A 26,537-nucleotide genomic window follows, 5' to 3' on the forward strand; every position below is an offset into this window, starting at 1 on the left:
ATAACTACCCCTAGAAATAGATACACCAGAAGCAGAGCATACCGCTCAAACCGTAGGTGGGCCCAAACGCGATCGTCAGTAAACGAGACAAGGTAAAAATCTCCCCCCCCCCCTCGATATTGTTCAAAGCGCCATCTACGCATAACACAGTGTGTGTGTGTGTGTGTGTGTGTGTGTGTGTGTGTGTGTGTGTGTGTGTGTGTGTGTGTGTGTGTGTGTGTGTGTGTGTGTGTGTGTGTGTGTGTGTGTGTGTGTTTTGTGAACAATTCTCTCAAACTAGTTCACATATAAAAGCTTTCATCACGTCCGTGTGGAGGTGTGGTTGGTGCTAAGTCGGTGTTTTTGTGCTCTTTTGCTTATAAATAATTGATGAGCCAGGCAGTTTTGTGGGAAGTCGGTTGTGTTGTTATCGGTCTTGTCTTGTACCTTTTGTTGTAATAATAATAATAATAATAATAATGAAGCAATCTTACATAGCGCTTTTCTAACACTCAAAGTCGCTTTACAATAAACGAGGTAAGACAAGACAACAGATAACACATAGCACAGACATACAGGGGTGGATGGGAAGGGGGCTACGAGAGGGAGAAGCGGCAGCCACACACGACGTCAGCAGTACTCTCCCACTTAAACATACTGTAACGTGCATGGATAAGAAGACACGCTGGCCGCTGGTTGGCAGGTCTGATCCTTTAGTCGAGCGGTTAGCGATGTCTCCTGCGGTGCGGGCGATACGGGTTCGCTTCCCTGCCGCGGCAGTTCCTATGGTTGTGTTGTCCCCTGAATTCGCTACAATACGAAAGGGCAAGAAAAAAAAAACCCCGAAAGCACTGTAGACGTTGATTTTCAGTATGTGTAGATTTTTTTATAGATGGTTTTATTCCGAGTGCAACGCAGTTAATTCCGTATCGACGCGAAATCGAGCCCGATTGAATCAGTTTTTACACCTTGCTCGGAATTTCCACTACCCTCTCACGTTCAGCCGGAGAGTCACGACGTCTTTCCGACATGTGACACCGCGGCTGAATCGTTGTCACGCACGGAGCTGAACTCCCTTCAATTTCTCAAACCCGTCAATCGCACCTCAACTCCGTCTCTCATTGGTCGATTTCCCCCTCGCAGGCGTCCAACGTGGAGTAGAGAGGGGAGGAGGAGGAGGGGTCATTAGTGGGGGTGGGCGGAGCTTAAACGCTCAGGTTTGTCGGGGAGCGAACCAAAAACCCAGCAGACCCCCGCCGCGCCCTTTCCCCTCGTCTCGGTGCGCTCAGGTGCTAGCGCCGACACCGCACAGGAGCTAAAGTCGGTAGTGGGGACGGGTATTTTATTCCCCCCCCCCCGAGGTCGGCGTTTGTTAAAGGTACGGAGGATAAAAAAAATGCACCTGGAGTGGACTTCTCATAGAACAAAACACGAATAAAAGGGTAAGTGTCTGCCTTTTATTGTCGTTCGCTCCCTCCATTGTTCTGCGCCCGTTTAACTGGGCAGGTTAGTGAGTGTAGGTGCGACGGGAGACCGGAAAAAAAAAGCCAAACTTGACAAGGCGTCGAATCTGGATTTACTTGCCAAACGAGTTTAATAAGGTAAACGTTAAAGGCAAGCGCTATCTGTCTCTTTTATATATATATATATATATATATATATATATATATATATATATATATATATATATATATATATATATTTAGATGTGTGTGTATATGCCACGTGGAGTTTTGGAACATAAGATGCTGGGCTATAAAACAAAGTTTAAGCTGCCCTTGTTCTCGGCTTTGTGATTGTTTCTGTGGTCGGATCTGGGTGGTCTGCCTCAGTCGCCAGCATGCTGTGGCGTCTCCTGTATATCTTAAATGGTTTGCGAAACCACGGCTTCGTTCCCGCTGGAATAAACATCCGTATTTCCACAAGAGTGTGGATGGACCATGAACCTGTTTTCTCTTAATGGATCGCAGGTTGCGTCACAACATGTGGCTTTACCATTCCTGCACTTTTGCAGATGCAAGGAGTGGCCTTGCTTAATAGCGCGGCTTATACATGGGCAGCTATTGTCATACCAGCAGTATCTGATGTATATGTTTTATTCATCCACTCTCTTGTCCTTTTGTTTCTTGGATCCGGCACACTCGGGTTATACATGGTTGTACATTGTATGTTTGGGGTCTTGTTGACACCAGTGGTATGTAGAAAGTAGTTGGCATCCTGCATCCTCCTGTTGTCTTTGTATACTGAGTATGGTCTGGTATCTTTGGAAAGACAAATTCATTATCACTCATATGAGCTTAACCCACAAAGTCAGATGCCCTTCTGTTTGAATGCTTAGAGGCAATCAGTACTGTTAATAGTTATTAAGGGTTAATGGAAAAAAGGTCATTTGACAGGTTGTACATACTATAAAGATGCCACTGTGCTTAAACCCTCCATCCCTATCCATAAAATTCAGAGAATGTAAAAAAGTGAGATATTCAATCAGTTAAGCCAATCTGCCATTGTGTAGTTTCACAAACAAGGAATTTTCTTTGGTTTGTTGTTCACACAGAATGCTAAGATGAGACCGAGAGAGAATAACAGCAGTGTAAGACTGAAAACTAAGTAAAGAAAAAATAGTGAAAAGTTAGGCGGTGCAAAGATGCAGTTGTTAGTACTGCAGTACATAAATAGAAATTATAGTAGATATTAAAACATTTAGGTAGTCTATAAGCATCAAGTTTATTTCTGGTTAACTTCTTATTTATAATAAAATGTAATTGATTAATTAATTAATTTCTTATTAACTTGACTGGGTGACAGAGTGAGTGATTGTGTGTCGTATAATCTGTCAAGAAAAGGAAGAGCACTTTGATAGAGATCTGTTTTTGAAAGTCTCGGTGGCAGAATGTGGCTCACATATTTTACACCGAGGCTGTTCGTTTTTTGCTGGCAGGTCTTCTCCAGAGAGACTGATTGAACAAAAAGGGCTGCTACGGTACAGTGGCCCAGCAGTCAGCACTGTTGCCTCAGCGCAAGAAGGTGTTGGGTTCGAACCCCAGGCCGTCCCAGGTCCTTTCTGTGTCGAGTTTGCATGTTCTTTCCGTGTCTGTGTGGGTTTCCCCTGGGTGCTCCGGTTTCCTCCCACCATCAAAAAGACATGCACGTTAGGTTTAATGCTCTTGACCAAGGCAATGGAAAGAAGAACTGGAGTTGGTCCCCAGACACTGCAGCTGCCCACTTGCTCCTTTACAGTAGGCTGGGTTAAATGCAGGGAACAAATTCGCTGTAAGAATACAATTCATTGTAAGAATACAATGACAAAATAAAGGGGCTTTCTTTCTAATGTCAGCACACAGCTGCGCATTTCTCTGTTTCCTGTGAATTTTGTGTCGAGGTTTGAGTAAGCAGCACTATTGACACTTTCATGCATAATAATATTGCATAGTATTTGTCATTCTGTTTCATCACCATCACCACCATAACTACCTGTGCTGCCGAGTTGTTGACCATAGTCAATATGGACACATGGTGTAAGGCTTCCCTATGCCAAGTATAGCTCACTTAAGTTGATATGTAACCATTCTCCTCTTAAAGAGAGAGACAGACAGACTGGGAGAGAGAGAGAGACAGAGACGGGTGTGGCTCCTCGAGTAATGACTGGTTAGTATTCAAGCTGGTGTTTACTGATTCAGCCCAATCCACTCTCTTCACACACACACACACACACACACACACACACACACACACACACACACACACACACACACACACACACACACACACACACACACACACGTGCACACACTTGCACAAACCCTCACGCATGCCACATAATCTCACTCAAGCCTACAGATGGACTGAGGAAGTTGAAACTGAAACACACTGCTGCAGAAAGCCAATGTTAATCACATAACCGTGCTATTTTGTGTCATGGCTCTGTCCCATATAACACGGAGACCGCATTAGATATCCATATCTCCCTGGAGTGGGCTTTTTGTGTGTTTCTCTTGTTTTGAGTAACTTCACATCTCTGAAATGTCTGCAGTGTATTTGTTGGTCATCTAAATGTTAAAAGGGTAAGAGACTCATTCTGACAGTTGTGTACTGGAGCAGACAGACCTAGATTAATTTGAATGCAGAACTGAGATGTTGAGAGACTATGTGCTGTGGAACCTGTAAATCAATTACTGGTCCTATTAAAACTGTCTAATGGTGATTCGCTGATGTAGCAGTCGTGATTATGAGTCAGTCGCTGCACAGCTATCTAAGCTGTGATTGTATTTTCCTGTGAAAGCAATCACATCCAGGATCCTGCACCCTTATCTGCCTCATCTTCAGAGTTTTATGCATCAGTTTTTCAGAGGTCGGTGAAAGTACAGCCATAAGAAGAGCTATGATAAGTGCACATCTGTGAGAGCAAGGGGGCTGGTTTTTAGACGAAAGTCACAAGCAATATATATTCAGTCTGATGTGAAATTAAAAATGTTGACATCAAGTATGCATTAGTGCTGCATTCTGACTGTTAGCTGGGAAAAGAAACTATTGCCTCAAAAAATGTATGCTCTATATGTATGTCCTCACTGGCCGGATTGTAAGAGTAGTGCTTCATCCTTCAAAAGATAATTTCAAGTAAGTTTTTTTTAATGTGTGAATTTTATGTGTGTGTGTGTGTGCATGTGTATATATATATATAAACACACACACACACACACACACATATACATGTATATCAATTTATCTGTACCATTGATGGTTTCCGGGAAAAAACCCCACTATATATATGTGTATATATCGCTGCTCATCTTCCGGCGCAGGTTGAAAACTCAACTCTTTAAGCATTAGTACCCTGTTACTTGTTCTTAGCACTTATTGTATTCGCTCATTTAAAAAAAAAAAAAAAAAACTTTGTTGCACTTTTACTTCAGCACTGGTTTTGCTCTTAGATGCTTGTTTAGATGCACTTATGACCTCTGATGACTAGTTCTCCTGATTTCCTATGTTAAATGCACTTATTGTAAGTCGCTTTGGATAAAAGCGTCGGCTAAATGACTGTAATGTAATGTAATACATATATATATATCTTCTTCGGCAGTCCATCAAGACGATGATGACTGTGATGCAGTTTAAACTCGGCAAGCACACCTGTGGGCCATTAGGCTCACATTAGAGCGACAATATCGTCCACATTTGTCACAGACGAAAACAAAAACTGAAATGCATTAAAGTTTTTTTTCCTAAGTCTAAATATTCTGCTCCTCATTTGTTTAGCACTTTTATCAACACCAATGATGGTTTCCCGAAAAATAAAAAAAAGTTATCTCATATACATATATATATACATACACACACACACATACATACATACATACATACATACATACATACATAATAACTTTTTTTTTCAGAAACCATCAATGGTGCTGATAAAAGTGCTCGACAAATGAGGAGCGGAATATTTAGATTTAGGGAAAAAACATTTAATGCATTTCAGTACAAGCTTGTTTCATGTGTTACACACTCATCAGCTGCCAATGTGACATATATATATTTGTGTGTGTGTGTGTGTGTGTGTGTGTGTGTGTGTGTGTGTGTGTGTGTGTGTCTTTCATCACTCCCAATTTTCATTAGGAATGACGTAGAAGGACAGGATTAGGAACGAGTATATTAGAGGGACAGCTCAGGTTGGACAGTTTGGAGACAAAGCAAGAGAGGCAAGACTGAGATGGCTTGGACATGTGTGAAGGAGAGATGCTGGGTATATTGGGAGAAGGATGCTCAATATGCAGCTGCCAGGGAAGAGGTAAAGAGGAAGGCCAAAGAGGAGGTTTATGGATGTGGTGAGAGAGGACATGCAGGTGGCTGGTGTGACAGAGGAAGATGCAGAGGACTGGAAGAGATGGAAATGGATGATCCACTGTGGCAACCCCTAACGGGAGCAGCTGAAAGTAGTAGTAGTATATAATTCGGCTGCTCCCGTTAGGGGTCGCCGTTTCCATCTCTTCCAGTCCTCTGCATCTTCCTCTGTCACACCAGCCACCTGCATGTCTTCTCTCACCACATCCATAAACCTCCTCTTTGGCCTTCCTCTTTTCCTCTTCCCTGCCAGCTCCATATTCAGCAACCTTCTCCCAATATACCCAGCATCTCTTCTCCACATATTTCAAGCCATCTCAATCTTGCCTCTTGCTTTGTCTCCAAACCGTCCAAGCTGACCAGTACCTCTAATATGATCATTCCTAATCCTGTCCTTCTTCGTCACTCCCAACAAAAATCTTAGCATCTTCAGCTCTGCCACCTCCAGCTCCGCCTCGTGTCCTTTCGTCAGTGCCACTGTCTTCAAACCATATAACATAGCTGGTCTCACAACCACCTTTTAACCTTCCCTTTAACTCTTGCTGGTACCCTTCTGTCGTAAATCACTCCTGCCACTCTTCTCCACCCACTCCACCCTGCCTGCACTCTCTTCTTCACCTCTCTTCTGCGCTCCCCGTTACTTTGAACAGTTGACCCCAAGTATTTAAACTCATATGCCTTCATCACCTCTACTCCTTGCATCCTCACCATTCCGCTGTCCTCCCTCATTCACGCATGGGTATTCTGTCTTGCTCCTACTGACTTTCATTCCTCTTCTCTCCAGTGCATACCTCCACCTCTCCAGGCTCTCCTCAACCTGCACCCTACAATGTCATCTGCAAACATCATCGTCCACGGAGACTCCTGCCTGATCTCGTCCGTGAACTGTCCATCACCATTGCAAACAAGAAAGGGCTCAGAGCCGATCCTTGATGTAATCCCACCTCCACCTTGAACCCATCTGTCATTCTAACCACACACCTCACCATTGTCACACTTCCCTCATACATTTCCTACACCACTCATACATACTTCTCTGCAACTCCCAACTTCCTCATACAATACCACACCTCCTCTCTCGGTACCCTGTCGTATGCTTTCTCTAAATCTACAAAGACACTATGTAACTCCTTCTGGCCTTCTCTATACTTCTCAATCAACATTCTCAAAGCAAACATCGCATCTGTGGTGCTCTTTCGTGACATGAAACCATACTGCTGCTCGCTAATCATCACCTCTCCTCTTAACCTAGCTTCTATTACTCTTTCCCATATCTTCATGCTGTGGCTGATCAACTTTATACTTCTGTAGTTGCTACAGTTCTGCACATCGCCTTTGTTCTTGAAAATCGGTATCAGCATACTTCTTCTCCACTCCTCAGGCATCCTCTTGCTTTCCAAGATTGTGTTAAACAATCTAAATTTAGCACCAAAAGTAAGGAAATTTGTGTTTGGTAGATTATTTATTTGTTGTAACAATGCTTCTTGGCAATAAAGCTTATATCAGGCACCTGATTATCAGCACCTGGGTTACCAGAAGCTCAAAACAAGAGTCAATAGCAACAGCAAAATACGCTGTTTGGCATTGGCAGAGAAGATTTGGCAAATTTTTCATGGGCGCAACCCACATACTCAGCTCTGCTGCTCATCCCACAAATGCATGTTCCTTACAAATGTGGCACCATTTAAAAGGGAAATACACAGGCTTTCCAACGGTATAAGATTTATTGCCAAGAAGCATTGTTACCACAAAGAAATAATCTACCAAACACAAATTTCCTTACTTTTTGTGCTAAGTATAGTTAAAAATTCCACTGCCATCTCTCCTAAACATCTCCATGCCTCCACAGTATGTCATCTGGACCAACTGCCTTTCCAGTCTTCATCCTCTTCATAGCTTCCCTCACTTCCTCCTCGCTAATCCACTGTACTTCCTGATTCACTATCCCCACATCATCCAACCTTCTCTCTCTCTCATTTTCTTAATTTATCAGCCCCTCAAAGTACTCCTTCCACCTTCTCAGCACATTGTCCTCACTTGTCAGCACATTTCCATCCCTATCCTTGATTGCCCTAACTTGCTGCACATCCTTCCCAGCTCGGTCCCTCTGTTTAGCCAATTGGTACAAGTCCTTTTCTCCTTCCTTAGTGTCTAATCTGTCATACAACACACCATACACCATACACCTTTTCCTTTGCCGTTGCCACCTCTCTCTTCACTTTATGCTGCATCTCCTTGTACTCCTGTCTACTTTCTTCATCTCTCTGACTATCCCACTTCTTCTTTGCCAACCTCTTCCTCTGTATAATTTGCTGTACTTCCTCATTCCACCACCAAGTCTCCTTGTCTTCCTTCCTCTGTCCTGATGACACACCAAGTACCTTTCTAGCTGTCTCCCTCACTGTTTCTGCAGTGCCTGCCCAGCCATATGGCAACTCTTCACTACCACCCAGTACCTGTCTTAACTCCTCCCTGAACTCCACACAACAGTCTTCCTTCTTCAACTTCCACCATTTGATCTTCGGCTCTGCCTTCACTCGCTTCCTCTTCTTGGTCTCCAAAGTCATCGTACAGACCACCATCCAATGCTGCCCAGCTACGTTCTCCCTTGTCACCACCTTGCAGTCTCCAATCCCTTTTAGATCGCGCCTTCTACATAAGATATAGTCTACCTATGTGCACTTTCCTCCACTCTTGTACGTCACCCTGTGTTCCTCCCTTTTCTCGAAATAAGTATTCACCACAGCCATTTCCATCCTTTTCACAAAATCCACCACCATCTGCCCTTCCACATTTCTCTCCTTGACACCATACCTACCCATCACCACCTCATCACCTCTGTTCCCTTCAGCATCATGTCCGCTGAAGTCTGCTCCAATCACCACGCTCTCCTCCTTGTGTACAGCTCTCCACCACGTCATTCAACTCACTCCAGAATTCTTCTTTCTCTTCCATCTCACACCCAACTTGCGAGGCACATGTGCTGATAACATTTAGCAATACACCTTCGATTTCCAGCTTCATACTCATCACTCTGTCTGACACTGTCTTCACCTCCAGCACACTCTTGACATATCTGTGAATGTTCTCATTCATCCAGGTCATGGTTATCCAAAGGAGTTGAATCAAGTGCAGCTGGACTTGGTATATATCTGTGAAGACGTTTCACCTCTCATCCAAGAGGCTTCCTCAGTTCGCGCCTTTCTGACTAGACGAAGCTAGTCTGACTGGCTGGTGATGAGACTCAGAATTTATCCTCTTGGAGTCGTTGTCAGAGCTATAGATGTCCATGGCTCTTTGTGTCCCGATGTTTACCAACGCCCATCACTAACAGAGCCATTGATATGAGTGGCTCTTTTGTGTACCGATGTCCAGCCGCGCCCGTCGCCATCAGATCTATTGATTTGCATTTGTTTAGCAGCAACGGTCGTTGGGGGTGTTAGTTTCGACTTCATTATTCAGTGGTCATGAGAGTCGTTGGAGCCGTTAGTGACCGACTATTGTTCTTGGAGGCTAGGCTTCTTGAGTCTCCTGGGTAGAGATGAAAGGACAGCGTTGTAAGTGGGAGATAGGTGGTGTCGCAGACCTCCTCTGTTGAGGGATGGTTTTTCCAGTTTCGCATAGATGGCTTCCTTCACCCCTCTTTCAAACCATCTATCTTCTCTGTCCAAAATGTGTACGTTGCTGTCCTCGAAGGAGTGTGTCTTCTCCTTTAGGTGTAGATAGACTGCTGAGTCTTGTCCTGAGGAGTTTGGCCTTCTGTGTTGGGCCATCCGTTTGTGTAGTGGTTGTTTGGTTTCTCTTGTGTATAGGTCAGTGTGATCCTCATTGCATTGTACAGCATACACCAGATTGCTTTTCCAGGTGTGTGGTACACGGTCTTTGGGATGAACCAGTCTTTGTCTGAGTGTGTTGCTGGGTTTGAAGTATACCGGGATGCGGTGTTTGTTGAAAATTCTCCTGAGTTTTTCGGAGACCCCAGAAACATACGGGATGACTGTGCTATTCCTTCTTTTCCTTTTCTCCTCGTCGCTCACCTGGTTGGTCTTTTTGGAACGTGTTGCAGTTTTCACAAAGGTCCCACTGGGGTAGCCGCAGGTTTTTAGAGCTCCCCTCAGGTGTTTGTGTTCTTCTCGTTGGGCCTGAGTGCTGCTGGGCACATTATCAGCTCTGTGTTGCAAAGTCCTGATTATGCTCAGTTTGTGTTCCAGAGGGTGGTGTGAGTCGAAAGGTAGATATTGGTCTGTGTGTGTAGGTTTCCTGTAAACCCCAATGTGGAGGCTCCTGTCTTCTCCAATGTGGACGTCACAGTCCAAGAAGGGCAAACTGTTGTTCTTTACGTCTTGTCTTCCCTTGTGAACTTAATGTTCTTGTCCACTGAGTTGATGTGTTTGGTAAATGCTTGCACCTGTTGTGTTTGGATTTTGACCCATGTGTCATCCACATATCTGAACCAGTGGCTCGGAGGTGTTCCTCTGAAGGAGTTCAGGGCCCTGTGTTCTACCTCTTCCATATATAAATTGGCCACAATGGGCGATACTGGTGAGTCCATTGCACAGCCATGTTTCTGTTTGTAAAACTGGCCCCTGAATTGGAAATATGTAGTGTTCAGGCAAAAGTCCAGTAGTTGGCAAATCTGGTCTGGGCTGAGGTTGGTCCTATTGTGGAGGGTGTCGTCCCGTAGCAAACGTTACCTCACAGTTTCCAAAGCCTCCATGGTTGGGATGCAGGTGAATAACGAGATCACGTCGTAGGATACCATGGTTTCATCTGGTTCCAGTTTTACGCCTTGGACCTTGTCCACGAAGTCAATGGAGTTTTGGATATGGTGAGGTGTTTCGCCCACTAAAGGGGTCAAGATGTTGGCTATATGTTTGGCAATGTTGTACGTGACTGAGTTTATGCTGCTGACGATGGGCCTGAGGGGGGTTCCATCTTTATGGATCTTAGGGAGTCCATATATGCATGGAATGTTATCTTGTGGGTAGAGACGGTGGTATTGTATCCGATCAATGGTTCCTCCTTTCTGTAGTTTCTGTAGGTATTCTATTATTCTCCTCTTGTAACCACTAGTAGGATCGCGTCTCAGAGGTTCATAAGTGTCAGTGTCGCTGAGTAATGACGTGATCTTGGCATGGTAGTCTGTTGTGTTGAGGATAACCGTGTATCTCCCCTTATCTGCTGGAAGGATAGTGATGTTTTCATCCTTGCTCAGGGCTGTCATGGCTTTCCTTTCCTCCATGGTTAGGTTGGAAGGAGGGAGTTTCGCATTGGACAGAGCTGCTGATACCTTTAACCTAAGCTGTTCTGCCTCGGTTTCCGTTAGATTGTTTTTCCTTATGGCTGATTCTGGGGATGTGATGAGGTCAACTATAGGTAGTTGTTTGGGTGTCATGGCGAAGTTCAGTCCTTTGGCTAAGACCCCCTTCTCTGATTGGGAAAGTACCTTGTCTGACAGATTCTTGATCCATCTGTTCTGCATTCCGTTTTGTGTGGGATGTTCTGTCTTTTTTCTCCAGGTAAGTATATCTGCTTGGCTAGTGTTGTTGGTTTGTCGTTGTAAGTTTTGGAACTTCGTTGTCTGCCTTTCTTTGGTTTTGTGGTGTTGAGATAGTTGGGCTTTCTTGGTGAAATCAGTGATCCTCTCCAAAACTGCACCAGGCAAGTGGGATGTTATTTGCTGGAGTAGTTGGTCAGATTTCTCCTCAGCCCTTCAGTAGTGAAATGGACCTGTCTCACTCTTTCATTCAGGAGTTGATTCTGTGCCTTCTCTATGATTCTGTCTGCTCTATGTCCTTTCATTGTGGTACACAGGCGCAGGCTAGTGGGTATGACTAGCACTTTGAGGTTTCTATGAAATGTAAAGTGCATTTACAAATAAAATAAATTATTATTATTATTATTATTATGAGCCTGTGTTGTCTGCATCTCAGATTGAATCGCAAGTGGTTTCTGTAGTCTGCAATCTTCCGAGCCATCCTTTCATATTCCCTCACCATTTTAAGGGTGTCAGACCCAAATTGTTCCGCAATATGTCTGTGAATGTTCTCATTCATCCAGGTCATGGTTATCCAAAGGAGTTGAATCAAGTGCAACTGGACTTGGTATATATCCATGAAGACGTTTCGCCTCTCATCCAAGAGGCTTCCTCAGTTCGTGCCTTTCTGACTAGATGAAGCTAGTCTGACTGGCTGGTGATGACACTCAGAATTTGTCCTCTTGGAGTCGTTGTCAGAGCTATAGATGTCCATGGCTCTTTGTGTCCCGATGTTTACCAACGGCCGTCACTAACAGAGCCATAGATATGAGTGGCTCTTTTGTGTACCGATGTTTGGCCGCGCCCGTCGTCGCCATATTCTATATATATATATATATATATATATATATATATATATATATATATATATATATATATATATAAAATACTTTATTCATCCTCGGGGATGGATAAAGTATTCTGATTCTGATGTGTTTTAACAAGTGTTGTAACACTGATATTTGTCACCCTACACAGGAAACAACATTAAACTTGGCTGCAAGAGAAGCAGATTGCACATTCAGTGTATCCTCGCTGATTCTCTGGAATGTCTAGATATGCTACCAGACACGCTACACTGCTACTTTTGATCAGTGGATTTGTGTTGCGACCTCCTAGTCTGTGTTAGAAATCACACCATCTACCTGTGTGATAACACATACACTATATCATTCGTAAGCTAGCACATGGCCAGTATGTACTGAGCTTGTAATGCTGAACCTTCAAAGCAGCAAGAAAGACGAGACTAAGAGATGTGAATTTACATTGTTGCTATGTAGTGGATCGGACGGAGGACAGGAATTTCCTGACATTGAAAGTGGAGCTGTCAGGCCAAATTGTGTCCGGGCTGCCAAAATGTGTCCAGGTGACGTTATTGCAATACAATCATGACAGCTTGCATTCCTGATGTTCATCTCTCGCTGTAGATAGTCGTAATATTGCAGGCAAAAGCAGGTTTAATAGTGTACTCTTTTTAGCTACATCGTACAATAGATGTGCAGGGTCACCTTTTATATTGGACTTGCAATTGTTTATATTAGGATATGTTTTTCGAAATGTACCAAAGAAAGCATACTTTTTTAGGCGAAAGTTCATTTACTGGTTGATCACCTTGGTAGCATAGACGAGTTAAACCTATTTTCCATTAAAATGAAACGTCCAATATGTTTTTTGACATCAATGACAAGTTAGCTAGGTAGCTAGCAACCCAAAAAAAAGGCTCACAAAATGTTATTTTAAACAACTGGACTTTTACATCTTTATTGAAAATCTCGTCCACGCTACATAACGCTAGTTTGCTAGCTAGCTAACAAGGTGATCAACCAATAGATGAACTTTTGCCTAAAAGTATGCTTTTTTGTGCTTTTCGAAAAACATATCCTAATATAAACAATTGCAAGTTGAATATAAAAGGTGACCCTGCTCATGAATTGTACGATGTAGCTAAAAAGAGTACACTATTAAACCTGCTTTTGCCTGCAATATTACGACTCAACGAACTACAGCGAGAGAGGAATGTCAGGAATGCGAGCTGTCACGATTGTATTGCAATGACGTCACCCGGACACATTCTGGCAGCCCGGACACAGTTTGGCCTGACAGAGCAACTGTGCTCACTTCAAAGGTAAGCGCTCTTCATAGTCTGGGCTTCAAAGGTCAATTCTAGCACTGTTGCTGGATTTACAGTCCATATCCTGACAGGGGTAGATGCCTCGAAGAAAAGTGGGGGGAAGTTCTCATCTCAGGGGGAGACATGTCTGTTCATTTCTATCTGTAGGCAACACTCATCCGAAAACTTGCAAACTTGCACTTGTGGGCGCTTGCTCGATAAATGCTCATTTATTAGTATTGTTTTCCAGCCAAGTCTCCTCCCTGGTTGACTTTCTTGTCCTTTTTCATTTTCTTTGCCATTCTTTTTCATCCATCATTCATTGTTAGCCTTGTGCATGTTTTCAGTCTCTCCATGTCTTCCCTCCTTTTGGTTTGGCATCCCGCTGCATGCCCTCAATAGGAGAGTGGGTCATTGAGGCTCTCTTTCCCTCTGTGTGTGTGTGTGTGTGTGTGTGTGTGTGTGTGTGTGTGTGTGTGTGTGTGTGTGTGTGTGTGTGTGTGTGTGTTTGATTGAGATTGGGTTACATAGCTGGATTGTGTAATTGTGAGGTGTGTCTGCTATAGGGAGCTGCTCTGCTGTTTCCATTGTTGAAAGTAGAACTGGTGCCAGCGCTGTATGTGTGCAAGACTGCTTGGTTGGGTGTAATAGCTGGAGGAAATGGGAGCAAACGCACAAGGGAACATTGTTGATTCAAAACTCATAATGTGGTCTTTGCAAGTTTATTGTAAATAGAGGATTATAGCACGTTGTGTTGTTGTTGTTGTTGTTGTTTTATTACTGGTGCTTGATTTTTGGATTTTTCCTTTTGGGTGGGGGTTTGCTGGTTGAATTCTACTTCAGGGTTATGGTTAGCTTTGATTACAGTGTCCCATCTGTAAAACTATGCCCATTCCTGTGATGCTTTAAGGGACTCTTTGAGTTGACAAAGTGAAAAGTCCAGTATGTTTGTGTGATAATAATCACAGCATTTGTGCCTCATTTTTATTTACAAGGGAGTGTCAGCTCGAAGATGGCATTATCAGAGGATAAAAAAGGATGTAGAGCAACACAAATGCACACACTTATTTAAATATTTCTTGAGGCTATAGTAATTGAGTGATGATCCCAGAATAAGTTTTTTCCCATTTATAAATTTTTTTAAACCTAGCTGGCAAATGCGACTGCTGACACGCAAGTAAATAATTAATATAATTCACATAATAAGGTTAGTTGGTATCCTCAATAACAACAGTTTTTTTTTCTCACAGATTCACGAAGGGGGTAGAGTGTCTCAGCATTTCCCAAGATTAAAAGCGTCACATATCAAACTGGATGTGTACATTCATCACCTGTCAGGCTGACGGCATGCTAATTCTCAACCTACCAATAGGGCATGTCTGAATGCCTCCCTAGTCCTACCCCTTGGCATCCCATCTGAGCCACCCAAAAGGCCTCTCCGTCCTCCATTTTCATCTACCCTATTCTGATCCTGCCGCCCGATAGCCTCAAGATGGATATGCTGACAAAAGACACTGAGTGCATCAACAACCAGTCTGTCAAATTTTTCTATGACAAAAGTGGCAAGAACATCAGCACCGAATGGAGACCCCGTGACTATGTGGTTGTCACTCTTGGCATGTTTGTTTGTTTCATTGTTATCCTGTCCAACATATTGGTCATGACAGCCATTTTCCTCAACCGACGCTTTCACTTTCCCATCTACTACCTGTTGGGAAACCTGGCTGCTGCAGACCTCTTCTCAGGTACTTGGGTTTATACCACAGTCAATGGTTGTACTTCTAAGTCAGATCAGGTTTATTTATATATCCCTCGGTTACAACTACTGTTTCAAAGGGCTTTACATACCCACAGCGAAAATGAGTAGAAGCAGTGAACAACACCCCCTACCCATTTTCCCTTGATTCAGATGATGGGAAAACTCCACAAGAAAAAAAAAAAGCCTTTCCAGGGAAAAAAGGGAAGAAACCTCAGGAAGAACATTAGTGGTTACTAACATTACTACAAACATTCACTTTTTGGTTATTATAAATAGCCTACTAACTTGAGAAAGTATGCATATTTGTAAAACTTCCAAAAAGGTTGTCATTAAATGCAACCAGTTCTTGTGTTCTGTGTAAAATGATTTTTTTTGAGTAATTACTGTTTTAGCGCTAGTAAGCCAAATATTGTATACTATAAATGAATATCTGCACAGGGATGGGCAACATGATCCAGAAAGGGCCGGTGTGGGTGCAGGTCTTTGTTCCAGCCAAGCAGTTACACACCTGAATCTATTAGTCAACCAATAGTCTTTGCTAAGGACCTTGATTTGTAGACTCAGGTGTGTAACTGCTTGGTTGTAACAAAGACCTGCACCCACACCAGCCCTTTCTGGATCATGTTGCCCATCCCTGGTCCTTCTCATGTACTTGGGTAATTCACAGGCTTTTAACTGTTCGCATATGGAGCTACTAGCCCTATGCCATTTACTTTAAAACCAGTAGGCTACTATATACATAACCACCACAAAGCCACTTCTGTTAAAAAACCTATATTACTATTACTCTAATATTGTGTTATTCATTTATTCAAATCATAGTCATAGGTTTCCCATTCATGCAGTTAATCTTTGCTCATCCCCCAATAGAGCAAGTCTGAATCCTTCTCAGTTCCCCCCTTCCGCATCCTTTTCCAAGTTACATTAAAGGCCTCTCTCTCCCCTCCAGCCTCACCCCATATACCCTTGGAGGTCCAGGAGTTTTTATTCTGTTTAAAAAACATTTTATTGCAGGTGGGAAGCCAGATGTAGGTATGTGTCCTGGTTGCTGCACTAGCGCCTCCTCTGGTCAGTCGGGGTGCCTATTCAGGGGGATAGGGGAAACGGGGGGGGGGGGTAGCGTGATCCTCCACGCGCTACGCCCCCCTGGTGAAACTCCTCACTGTCAGGTGAAAAGAAGTGGCTGGTGACTCCACATGTATCGGAGGAGGCATGTGGTAGTCTGTAGCCCTCCCTGGATCGGAAGAGGGGGTAGAGCAGCGGCGACCGGGATGGCTTGGAAGAGTGGGGTAATTGGCTGGATACAACTGGGGAGAAAAAGGGTGAACAATCCAAAAAACAGAAAGCAGTGTCAGAATAGGGTCACGTAAAACACTGTATTAGAATGTATAATAGCTTCTGCTGCTTGTTCAATAACATTAGGTAGCACTTACATCAAATTATTTTGAAATGAAACCCTCTCTTGCCTCTTCCCAGGGATCTCCTACCTTCACTTGATGTTTCATACTGGGCCCTGGACTATCAATCTGTCCAGTAACCAGTGGTTTGTGCGCCAGGGCCTGATTGATACCAGCCTTACTGCATCAGTTGTCAACCTGTTGGCTGTGGCAGTGGAGCGCCACCAAACCATCTTCACCATGCAGCTGCATAGCAACATGACCAACCAGCGCGTTGTGTTGCTCATCATAGGCATCTGGGTGGTGGCAATAATCATGGGCCTAATTCCCACCATGGGCTGGCACTGTCTGTGTGACTTAACTAAGTGCTCCACAATGGCACCGCTATACAGTCGCAGCTACCTGGTATTCTGGGGCCTGCTCAACCTCCTGACCTTCAGCATTATGCTGGCTGTCTACACCAGGATCTTCATCTATGTAAGACACAAGAGCCAGAGGATGTCGCAGCACACCACACAGATGAGACACAAGGAGACAGTGGTCAACCTGATGAAGACTGTCTCCATGATTCTGGGTGAGGAAGGATGCACAGCCGTGCTACTGAAATACACTTGCACATAAAACGCATAACATCCAAAGACACGCCTACAATCGGTCATTACTCATTTACTCATGTTACTCATGCTGCTCAAGAAAAGAAACATTGGTGCCCGGGCAGCGTAGCAGTCTATTCTGTTGCCTACCAATACGGCAATCGCCAGATCGAATCCCCGTGTTACCTCCGGCTTGGTCGGGCGTCCCTACAGACGTAATTGGCCGCGTCTGCGGATGGGAAGTTGGATATGGGTATGTATCCTGGTCGCTGCACTGGCGCCTCCTCTGGTCGGTCGGGGCGGCTGTTCAGGGGGGTGGGGGAACTGGGGGGAATAGCGTGATCTTCCCACGTGCTACATCCCCCTGACGAAATTCCTCACCATCAGGTGAGCAGGGTGATTGGCCAGGTACAATTGGGGAGAAAGAAAAAAAAAAGAAAGAAAGAAAAGAAACATTGGTAACTTTGTAAGTTGAGGAATTCTGGGTGGAATGTGTGTTTTTAACATTTACATTTTATTTTTAGCAGGTGCTTTTGTCTAAAGCCACCTGTAAGTGAGATGGCAGTTAACAGATATGACTATCAGTCTGCATTGTAGAGCGCAATATAATATAATCGGAGTGTGTGTCAAGTGTGATATGAGTAGTAGGGGATTCAAACTACAAAGATTATCATATCATTGCCAAAAATACATGCCATGCCATGTGCAAATAAGTGTAAGTGCACAACAGGCAAATCACCAGAAGTAACTTTTGGTCCTAATTTAGCACTCCCCCTCCACTTGCTGTCTTCCCTCAAGTGAACCCTCTGGTGATGATATTTGATATAACAAGCAAGCCCTTTTCAACTGGGATGAGTGTGTGAGGGAGGGGAATGGGGAATGTATTCATGGGAAGTGTATTTGCCCTAACAACCTCTCCGCCCTATATAAGTTGTCATAGTATCTGGGTGGAACTTCTAGCAATATGGAGCCCTCCAACATAAGGTGGCAGTGTCTGATGTTGTTCATAAACATGTGTCCTACAGTCTCCATCTTTTCCCCTGTGCGGAATTTGGGAGCCACGTTTCATCCTGGCATTTTGCGGATTCCCCTCTTGAGCCAAGGGATGTTAATGGCAAGGAGAGAGCATTTAACTCAGAACTGGATGCACCCAGTGCATTGCGATTGGCAATAGCAAGAGTTTTGGCAATATGTTTGTATACAGATGAATGCATTGGCAATGTCACGTTGAGTTGGTTTGTGTTTAAATGCGAAAATGATAAATAGAAAAACCATACAGCTGTCGTATCTATCTCAAAATCAAAGAAACCAAAGTTATCGCCAAACCTGATAATATTTCTCAGTGCTTGACAATAATGATGGGATTCAGTCAGTGCCTTAATTTTGATATCCAGACCTACATATAACACACACTCGCATACACACACAAAGGCTGGTTAAGCCGCTCGGAGGAGGACCACGGGCACCCACAGGCTTTCAAGTTTATACACACACGGGGCGATGCAGCCTTCTCTAGCTTGTCTAAACTTGTCAAACTAGACTCCGCTTCCCCCGCATTCTCTCCCACCTTCTCTGTCCTGCTGTTTCCTTTCTTTTCTGCTCATCTGGCCACTCTTGGTTGCTGCCCTTCTCTCTTCCCACCCTACCTAGCCTCCACGCTTGAATTTTTAAGTTTTGATTAAATTCCTCAAGCTAGGAGATATTTTACTTCTCTCTCTTTTGTCACACACAGCGTTCAACAGCTTTGATGCGTAAAGAGGGTAAGGAAACCCTGAGCAAGCCCAGACACTGAACAGCATAGTTAAAAACCTGTGGAACAAAACATTCCCTCATATCCTCTCTGCCCGTATGACACTAAATGATTTTCGTGTGCTTGTGCTTATGTGTGTGTGTCTGTGTGGGAGGATGGGTGCGCGGGTGTGGGTCTCTGCTCTGCATGTGTCTGCGTGTGTGTACATCTGCATACCACCTTAGTACTTTTAAATTTTTTCCCCAGCATACATGTGTAAATAAATTGGTGTCAAATGTGCTGTATGTGTGTACATTATAAATTCCTGAGCTCTAATCGAGTAAAGTAATCATGAAATTCCATCATACAGAATAACTCTACTCCACACAATGATGTACCATACACGATATTTGCGTACATCATGCCTGTACTGTAAAGTACACCGAGAAACGGAGTAATCTGCATCAGTCCTTTCACTTTTCCTTTTACTCTGCCACCGTCTCCTTCTCTGCCTCTGCCATTCTTTCATTTCTCCATCCCTCTTTTTAGTAACGCTTCTTCCTCTTTTCAACACTTAACGGTTTTATATATGTATAGATATACACACACACACACACACACACAGTTATTATTATTATCATAGCCTCAGAACCATTGTATTGGCTCTCTTTTCTCACTCAACCCTCCCCACCCCCAACAGGCTGTTTTGTGATCTGCTGGACGCCCGGCCTGGTGGTGTTGCTGCTGGACGGCCTTGGCTGTGACAAGTGTCAAGTGCTGCGCTATGAGAAGTACTGCTTGATTCTTGCTGAGTGCAACTCCTTCGTCAACCCCATCATCTACTCCTTCAGGGACAAGGAAATGAGGAGGACCTTCAAGCGGATCCTGTGCTGTTTGTGCCGACAGAATGGCAAAGACAAAGGGGATTCGGGAGTTCGCTTTAGCACCCTGGATCACGAGGTATTGTCCGAAAGCAATGGAGACAACCATGATGACAACAATGGCAAACAAAACCAAACCACAACATTGCACATTAAGGATTAGCACTCCTAATGATAAAATGTCCTGATCATTTCTGAAGAAATACCTTGATGATCATATACTACAGAGCAATACGTAATGCCAAGACTGTAAGACTGGCTGAGAGTTGTACAATGCCAAACTAACACTTTCACTGACTTGAGAACATGTGAATAGTATGTCAGTTTTTGCCATTACAACATAACAGTAGCCCTAACATAAGAAATTAATGACTTGGAAAAACAAAATGGATTGTTTAAAGGTGCTATGTGTACTATTTCAGCTTTCCTGAGGCATAATATGACTAGTAAATGTCAGCAGAGATCGCTGAATAGTATTAATTGAAACAAAGTTAACAACTCGTACCTGCCAACTCTCCAGATTTCTGCATTCAAAAACTTGAATACCAGGCCAGCAAGGTGGTTTTTTTGTTGTTTGACACTGTCCCCCCCAAAAGATGTTACCCGTATTCACTGTCCTCAGAAACGATGCAGTAATTTCAGCAAACAATGTCTACTGAGAGTCTGATGTTGGCGAATGGGCTGTTTATCTGCTACCTTTCTCTTTGAATTTGTTTGTCTTGCTTGCTCTCATTTGTTGTTGTTATTCCATGGCTGAGTGATGAGATCAGGATTCAAGCTGAATTTCAAATAACAACTTTATTTTTGCATGTTATATGCCGCAGTACCATGCAAAACATCTCTTAAGTCATTGCAGCTTCAAAAAGCTTAACAGCTTGTGAGACTCCAAAGGCAGCAATGCTTTCTTATCGTCTGTTACTTTGTCTGCAGCATCATGTGCAGGATTGGCTTATGCATCTCCTCCTCTTTCTCTCACCTTAAACACATAAAGAAATGGTGAAAAATCTAATGTGAAATGACTGACAGCTGTAACCAACACACTTGTTCTTTTAGCTAGGAAGGTACTGCCCATACTACATTGGCTCTAGTATTACAGTTGGCATACACCAGTGTTTCTCAACCGGGGGTCCGCGGACCCCTAGTGGTCCGTGGTGTAATTGCAAGGGGTCCGTGAAAATAAAATATCTTTAAAAAAAAGATCCTATGACATTTATAGAAATAGGATTATTTTACTCAAATGTGACTGAGACCTTTATCTACCTAAACTATAAAGGGTAACAGGACTTTTTTCTCTAATTACCTCTGTTTCACAAGTGTAATTTATTGTATTTTAATAAGAGATCTCGCTCCCGTTTGCATTGTTAAAAGTTACTGCATAAAAATTCTGTTGTTACATATATCTGAAAGTTACTGAATACATATTCTGTTTTGTTACATATATCTGAAAGTTACTGCATAAGAATTCTGTTTTGTTAACTATATCTACACTCACCGGCCACTTTATTAGGCACACCTGTCCAACTGCTTGTTAACGCAAATTTGTAATCAGCCAATCACATGGCAGCAACTCAATGCATTTAGGCATGTAGACATGGTCAAGACGATCTGCTGCAGTTCAAACCGAGCATCAGAATGGGGAAGAAAGGTGATTTAAGTGACTTTGAACGTGGCATGGTTGTTGGTGCCAGACGGGCTGGTCTGAGTATTTCAGAAACTGCTGATCTACTGGGATTTTCACGCACAACCATCTCTAGGGTTTACAGAGAATGGTCCGAAAAAGAGAAAATATCCAGTGAGCGGCAGTTCTGTGGGCGAAAATGCCTTGTTGATGCCAGATGTCAGAGGAGAATAGCCAGACTGGTTCGAGCTGATAGAAAGGCAACAGTAACTCAAATAACCACTCATTACAACCGAGGTATGCAGAAGAGCATCTCTGAACGCACAACACGTCGAACCTTGAGGCAGATGGGCTACAGCAGCAGAAGACCACACCGGGTGCCACTCCTGTCAGCTAAGAACAGGAAACAGGCTACAATTCGCAAAGGCTCACCAAAATTGGACAATAGAAGATTGGAAAAACGTTGCCTGGTCTGATGAGTCTCGATTTCTGCTGCGACATTCGGATGGTAGGGTCAGAATTTGGCGTCAACAACATGAAAGCATGGATCCATCCTGCCTTGTATCAACAGTTCAGGCTGCTGGTGGTGGTGTAATGGTGTGGGGGATATTTTCTTGGCACACTTTGGGCCCCTTAGTACCAATTGAGCATCGTGTCAACGCCACAGCCTACCTGAGTATTGTTAATGACCATGTCCATCCCTTTATGACCACAGTGTTCCCATCTTCTGATGGCTACTTCCAGCAGGATAACGCGCCATGTCATAAAGCTCGAATCATCTCAGACTGGTTTCTTGAACATGACAATGAGTTCACTGTACTCAAATGGCCTCCACAGTCACCAGATCTCAATCCAATAGAGCACTTTTGGGATGTGGTGGACCGGGAGATTCGCATCATGGATGTGCAGCCGACAAATCTGCAGCAACTGCGTGATGCAATCATGTCAATATGGACCAAACTCTCTGAGGAATGTTTCCAGTACCTTGTTGAATCTATGCCACGAAGGATTAAGGCAGTTTTGAAGGCAAAAGGGGGTCCAACCCGGTACTAGCAAGGTGTACCTAATAAAGTGGCCAGTGAGTGTAAGTTACAACTGAAAGCTCTTATTTTTGCCCCAAAGAGTGAATAAATGCTATAATGCAATTTAAAATGCAGTTTCTACTGTTTCTATCAAATTGCAACCCCCCTCCCCCAAGATCAGGTGGAGGGGTCCTCAGGGTAGATCAAAAATATGCAGGGGGTCCAGGACCCCAAAAAGGTTGAGAACCACTGGCATACACAACATCTGAAATTGTGTAACTGAACCTAAGCCACAGATTGTGCTTTGCATCTGTGTGTAAAGATAAACTGCACCAAGATGAACAGATTATTTGAGAAATAGTCATTCAGGATATCACATTTATCAATGAACAAAAGTTGGCAAAACATCAAGATTTTGGCAAACATGCATATTAACCTAGGCTTTTTGAAATTGTCATTTTAAAGACACAATTATTTAGACATGCCCAAATACAAAGCTTATGCAATATTTCTTTTCTATATCTAGTGCCACATTTGTTTGTTCTTTTTTCTATTGTGTAAGGTTGTTTGCTATCCTTGTGCCGTCCTAAACTACTCCAGATGTCTGCTGGTGGTTTGAATGGGTCATTTTCCTTGCCAAATTTCCTCTGACTTGTTGCTCTGGCATGTGTGTATGTCAGAGGCATGCACTCCCTAACTCAAAGGCTCACTTTTAAGGGTAAATGCACACACATACATACACACATGTATTCTTGGCTTCATCATTACTGCTAAATACAGTCATGGGCATGAGTTTTTTTTTTATGTGCACACACAGACGTGTGTGTGTGTGTGTGTGTGTGTGTGTGTGTGTGTGTGTGTGTGTGTGTGTGTGTGTGTGTGTGTGTGTGTGTGTGTGTGTGTGTGTGTGTGTGTGTGTGTGATTTATTAATTCGGATATCACTGTTGCAACAGAGGCTAAGGCCATGTCAAAGTGGTATGATTGCAGAGATTTGAATGTAACTTTCTCACCATGTGGTCTAATGGTGAAAATGCGATGACACCTCTCTGTCTGTCTCTCTGTCTCTCTCTCTCTCTCTGTCTCTGTCCCTGTCTCTCTGTCTGTCTGTCTGTCTGTCTGTCTGTCTGTCTGTCTCTCTCAATTCAAAGGGCTTTATTGGCATGAAAGTTTAAAAAAAAAAACAATGTTGCCAAAGCATCAAAGTGCAATTTGTCCAAATATTTGGACAGTACACAATAACTCTAATAATGAACATTAACACAACATTATATCGATCAATAAAGAAACAATAAAACAATAAAGAAAGAGAAGTAAATCAAAAGGTAGAGCATGAGTTGTGAGGAGACCGAGTTCAGCTGTCATGTGTTGTGCTGGTTGTCTCTTAGGCTGTGACATGCACTGACATATCTTGCTGCATCTATGGCGCTGACACTATTTTCCCCAGATAGATGTTGCATTTTAGTCTGTCAGAGAGTGCATCAAAATGTTGGAATTTACATTTAATTTTTGTAAAAACTTTGTTCTTAAATCTTAATATGTGCTACATTGTAGCAGGAAATGTTTCTCTCTCCACCTCTCTCTGTGGACAGAGCTGACACAGCCTGTCTTCTCTAGGCAGCCAGGTCTGCCTGTCTGTCTGTCTGTCTCTCTCTCTCTCTCTCTCTCTCTCTCTCTCTCTCTCTCTCTCTCTCTCTCTCTCTCTCTCTCTAAAATATATATACACACACAAAATAAAAAGGAAGTAATCCATATGGGGAAAAACTCCCACTTAGTAGTCAGCCATTACTTATACTTTTACCAGTATTCGTGAAGGGAATGTCAATACAAGAAGCTTTTTAAGGGTTATACTCTAGTTAACTGTACTCTTTTCTATCTGATTTGCTTATTGAAACTTAATTTCATATTATACACTTTCTGTTAATAAAGTTAGTGATGACATTTTAATACATTTTCACCATATTGTTTATTTTTGTAAAAAATAAAAGTTGCAAATGAAATTAATAAATGCACAGGTTTAAATTTACCTACATCTGTCAGCCATTATGTTTGCATATATCTGCATGCTCTCTGTAATGTCTGCTTTCCTGCCATGGTGTCTCTGTGCAGCGATTGCCTTGATGTGGTGACCCAAATACAAATTTCCTGTAACTCAAACTGAGGGTGAAACTCATGCTATCTACGAAGAAGCATGTTTTTATGTCTATTTTCTCAACCAGTTTCCCTCTTTTTGGTAGTTTGGACATGACTAACTCATTTTCCTTTCTTTTTCATCCCCCTTTACCCTCTGCTGCACCTAATCCTCTCTTTTCTTCCATCATTACCCCACCACTCTATTCCTACCCTTGTTTTGTTTCTTTGGCTTTTGCTTTATCTATCACTCCACAACTCTCCGTAGACTTATAAGAGTCGTGCTGAGCTGGAGAAGACCAATGGGACCTCGCTCATCTTGAAAGGCGCAAAGGACTTGGAGTCTTCTTCAGAGAGCTGAAACTGACAAATACTAGGATAACTATTCAGCAGACCTTTTTGGCGAAAAGCATACACGGTTGAAATGGAGAAAGCATACACGGTTGAAATGGAGATCCACTGACCCCAGTGTGGATATGGAAGGTCTTCATATTGACTAATCGGTTGCCATTCTAGCAGGGTCACAAATAAGTGTCCAATTTAAAACCAACAGACTGACTTTTATACAGGACTTTGAGCCTTATGATCATCCAAAAGGCATCACTATGCCACAAATGGAAAGCTTTATCATTCAAGCAAGCCTTTTCATTCCTGTCAGATGCAAACATAGATTATAAGAGCTTGTGGTAGAAACTATATCCCCACAGATCTCAAATCTTCATTCTGGGCTCATTGTGCCCTCAGACTTATTCCCACATGTACCATTTTTAATGTGTATTACATCCAGGATTTTTACATTTTATGAAGTATATGAGCCTGCGTAGTTCATTTACTCTTGTTTTTTAAGTCTATGAAAACCTTTTTAATCATTATAACTGATATAAACTCTTATCAGCACACTCACAATGACATGGCAAAGACATACATGCTCTGTTGTTTTTCCCCTCACTCAGGAATATCCATTTGAATTACATGTTGATGCTTTTATGTTGCACTTAACGGGTGAGGCCCAATTTGGATCTCGATTCAAAACCAGTTCAGAACCACTGCTGCAGCTAAAAACACACGAGCAGCTGAACCAGAACTGTAAGCATCACAGCTTAAAAGTGATCTTTCTTCAAATTTGGATTGCTTTATTTTTATTTTTTCGCTTTAATGTTATTTTAATTGCGTCTGTGATTTTAGCTTATGTGAAAATGTTTCAGTCTTTGTGTGACAGGATTGCTATTAAAATTGTCCTCACCAAAGCTAACTATGATCATATTGTAACAGTTGGCAGTATCTATTAAGTGAACCTTTAAATGCTAACACCTCCAACCCAAATGCAAGCCATCAGAAAGGGAATGTATTTTAAGATCCACATAGCATAAATAATTTATTTTGTAAAGGGTCAAACTTTCTCACTGTGTCAGTTCGAGATGTTTGAGATCATTTGAAGCAAAAGGGAAAGTTGGACTTATATGTAGTTTAGATTAATAATATAAAGAGAATGTAACAGGATGCTTTTATGAAAAGCTCTCTGACTGTATGACAGTTGTTGTGTCGTAGGCAAAACTTGAGTTGACAGTTTGGCCATTTGTCACTCAGTGGTTGCATCTAAGCTATTATAATAATCAGCCAACCTTACCAATGGAAACTGATATGTCATTAAATACTTGAAATATTTGTGGGCCCTTCTGGGTCTGTTGTGCCCTGTGTTCACACTTTCTACTTACATAAAAGATTACAGTCAGCATTCTAAAATCAAGGTACTCTTAACAAATAGTTAACTTTAATAAAATGCTGCAATTTAGGCAACTGGGCCCCGTAATGGATGAATTAGTGAATATAATGGAGTTTTTTTCCATACACTTTAACTTCAATTATTTTTATCTTTGTAAAACACTGGGAGGAATCCTGTGTGTGTATATACCTGTTTTTCCCCCATTATTTTAAATGCATCAAGTT

At 42.8% G+C, this 26,537-nt stretch overlaps 1 protein-coding gene across 1 annotated transcript; it reads left to right on the forward strand.

Moving 5' to 3' along the window:
- The first annotated feature begins 1,248 nt into the window (after positions 1–1,248).
- On the forward strand, positions 1,249–26,249 carry lpar2b (lysophosphatidic acid receptor 2b). The gene is made up of 5 exons (XM_056280277.1): positions 1,249–1,421; positions 14,714–15,208; positions 16,699–17,193; positions 19,642–19,901; positions 24,859–26,249. The coding sequence occupies exons 2-5, from the start codon at positions 14,956–14,958 to the stop codon at positions 24,949–24,951; spliced, it is 1,101 nt and encodes a 366-aa protein (XP_056136252.1). The 5' UTR covers positions 1,249–1,421; positions 14,714–14,955; the 3' UTR covers positions 24,952–26,249.
- The last annotated feature ends 288 nt before the right edge of the window (positions 26,250–26,537 follow it).

The sequence above is a fragment of the Lampris incognitus genome, chromosome 5 (genome assembly GCF_029633865.1).
Source record: "Lampris incognitus isolate fLamInc1 chromosome 5, fLamInc1.hap2, whole genome shotgun sequence".
NCBI lineage: Eukaryota > Metazoa > Chordata > Actinopteri > Lampriformes > Lampridae > Lampris > Lampris incognitus.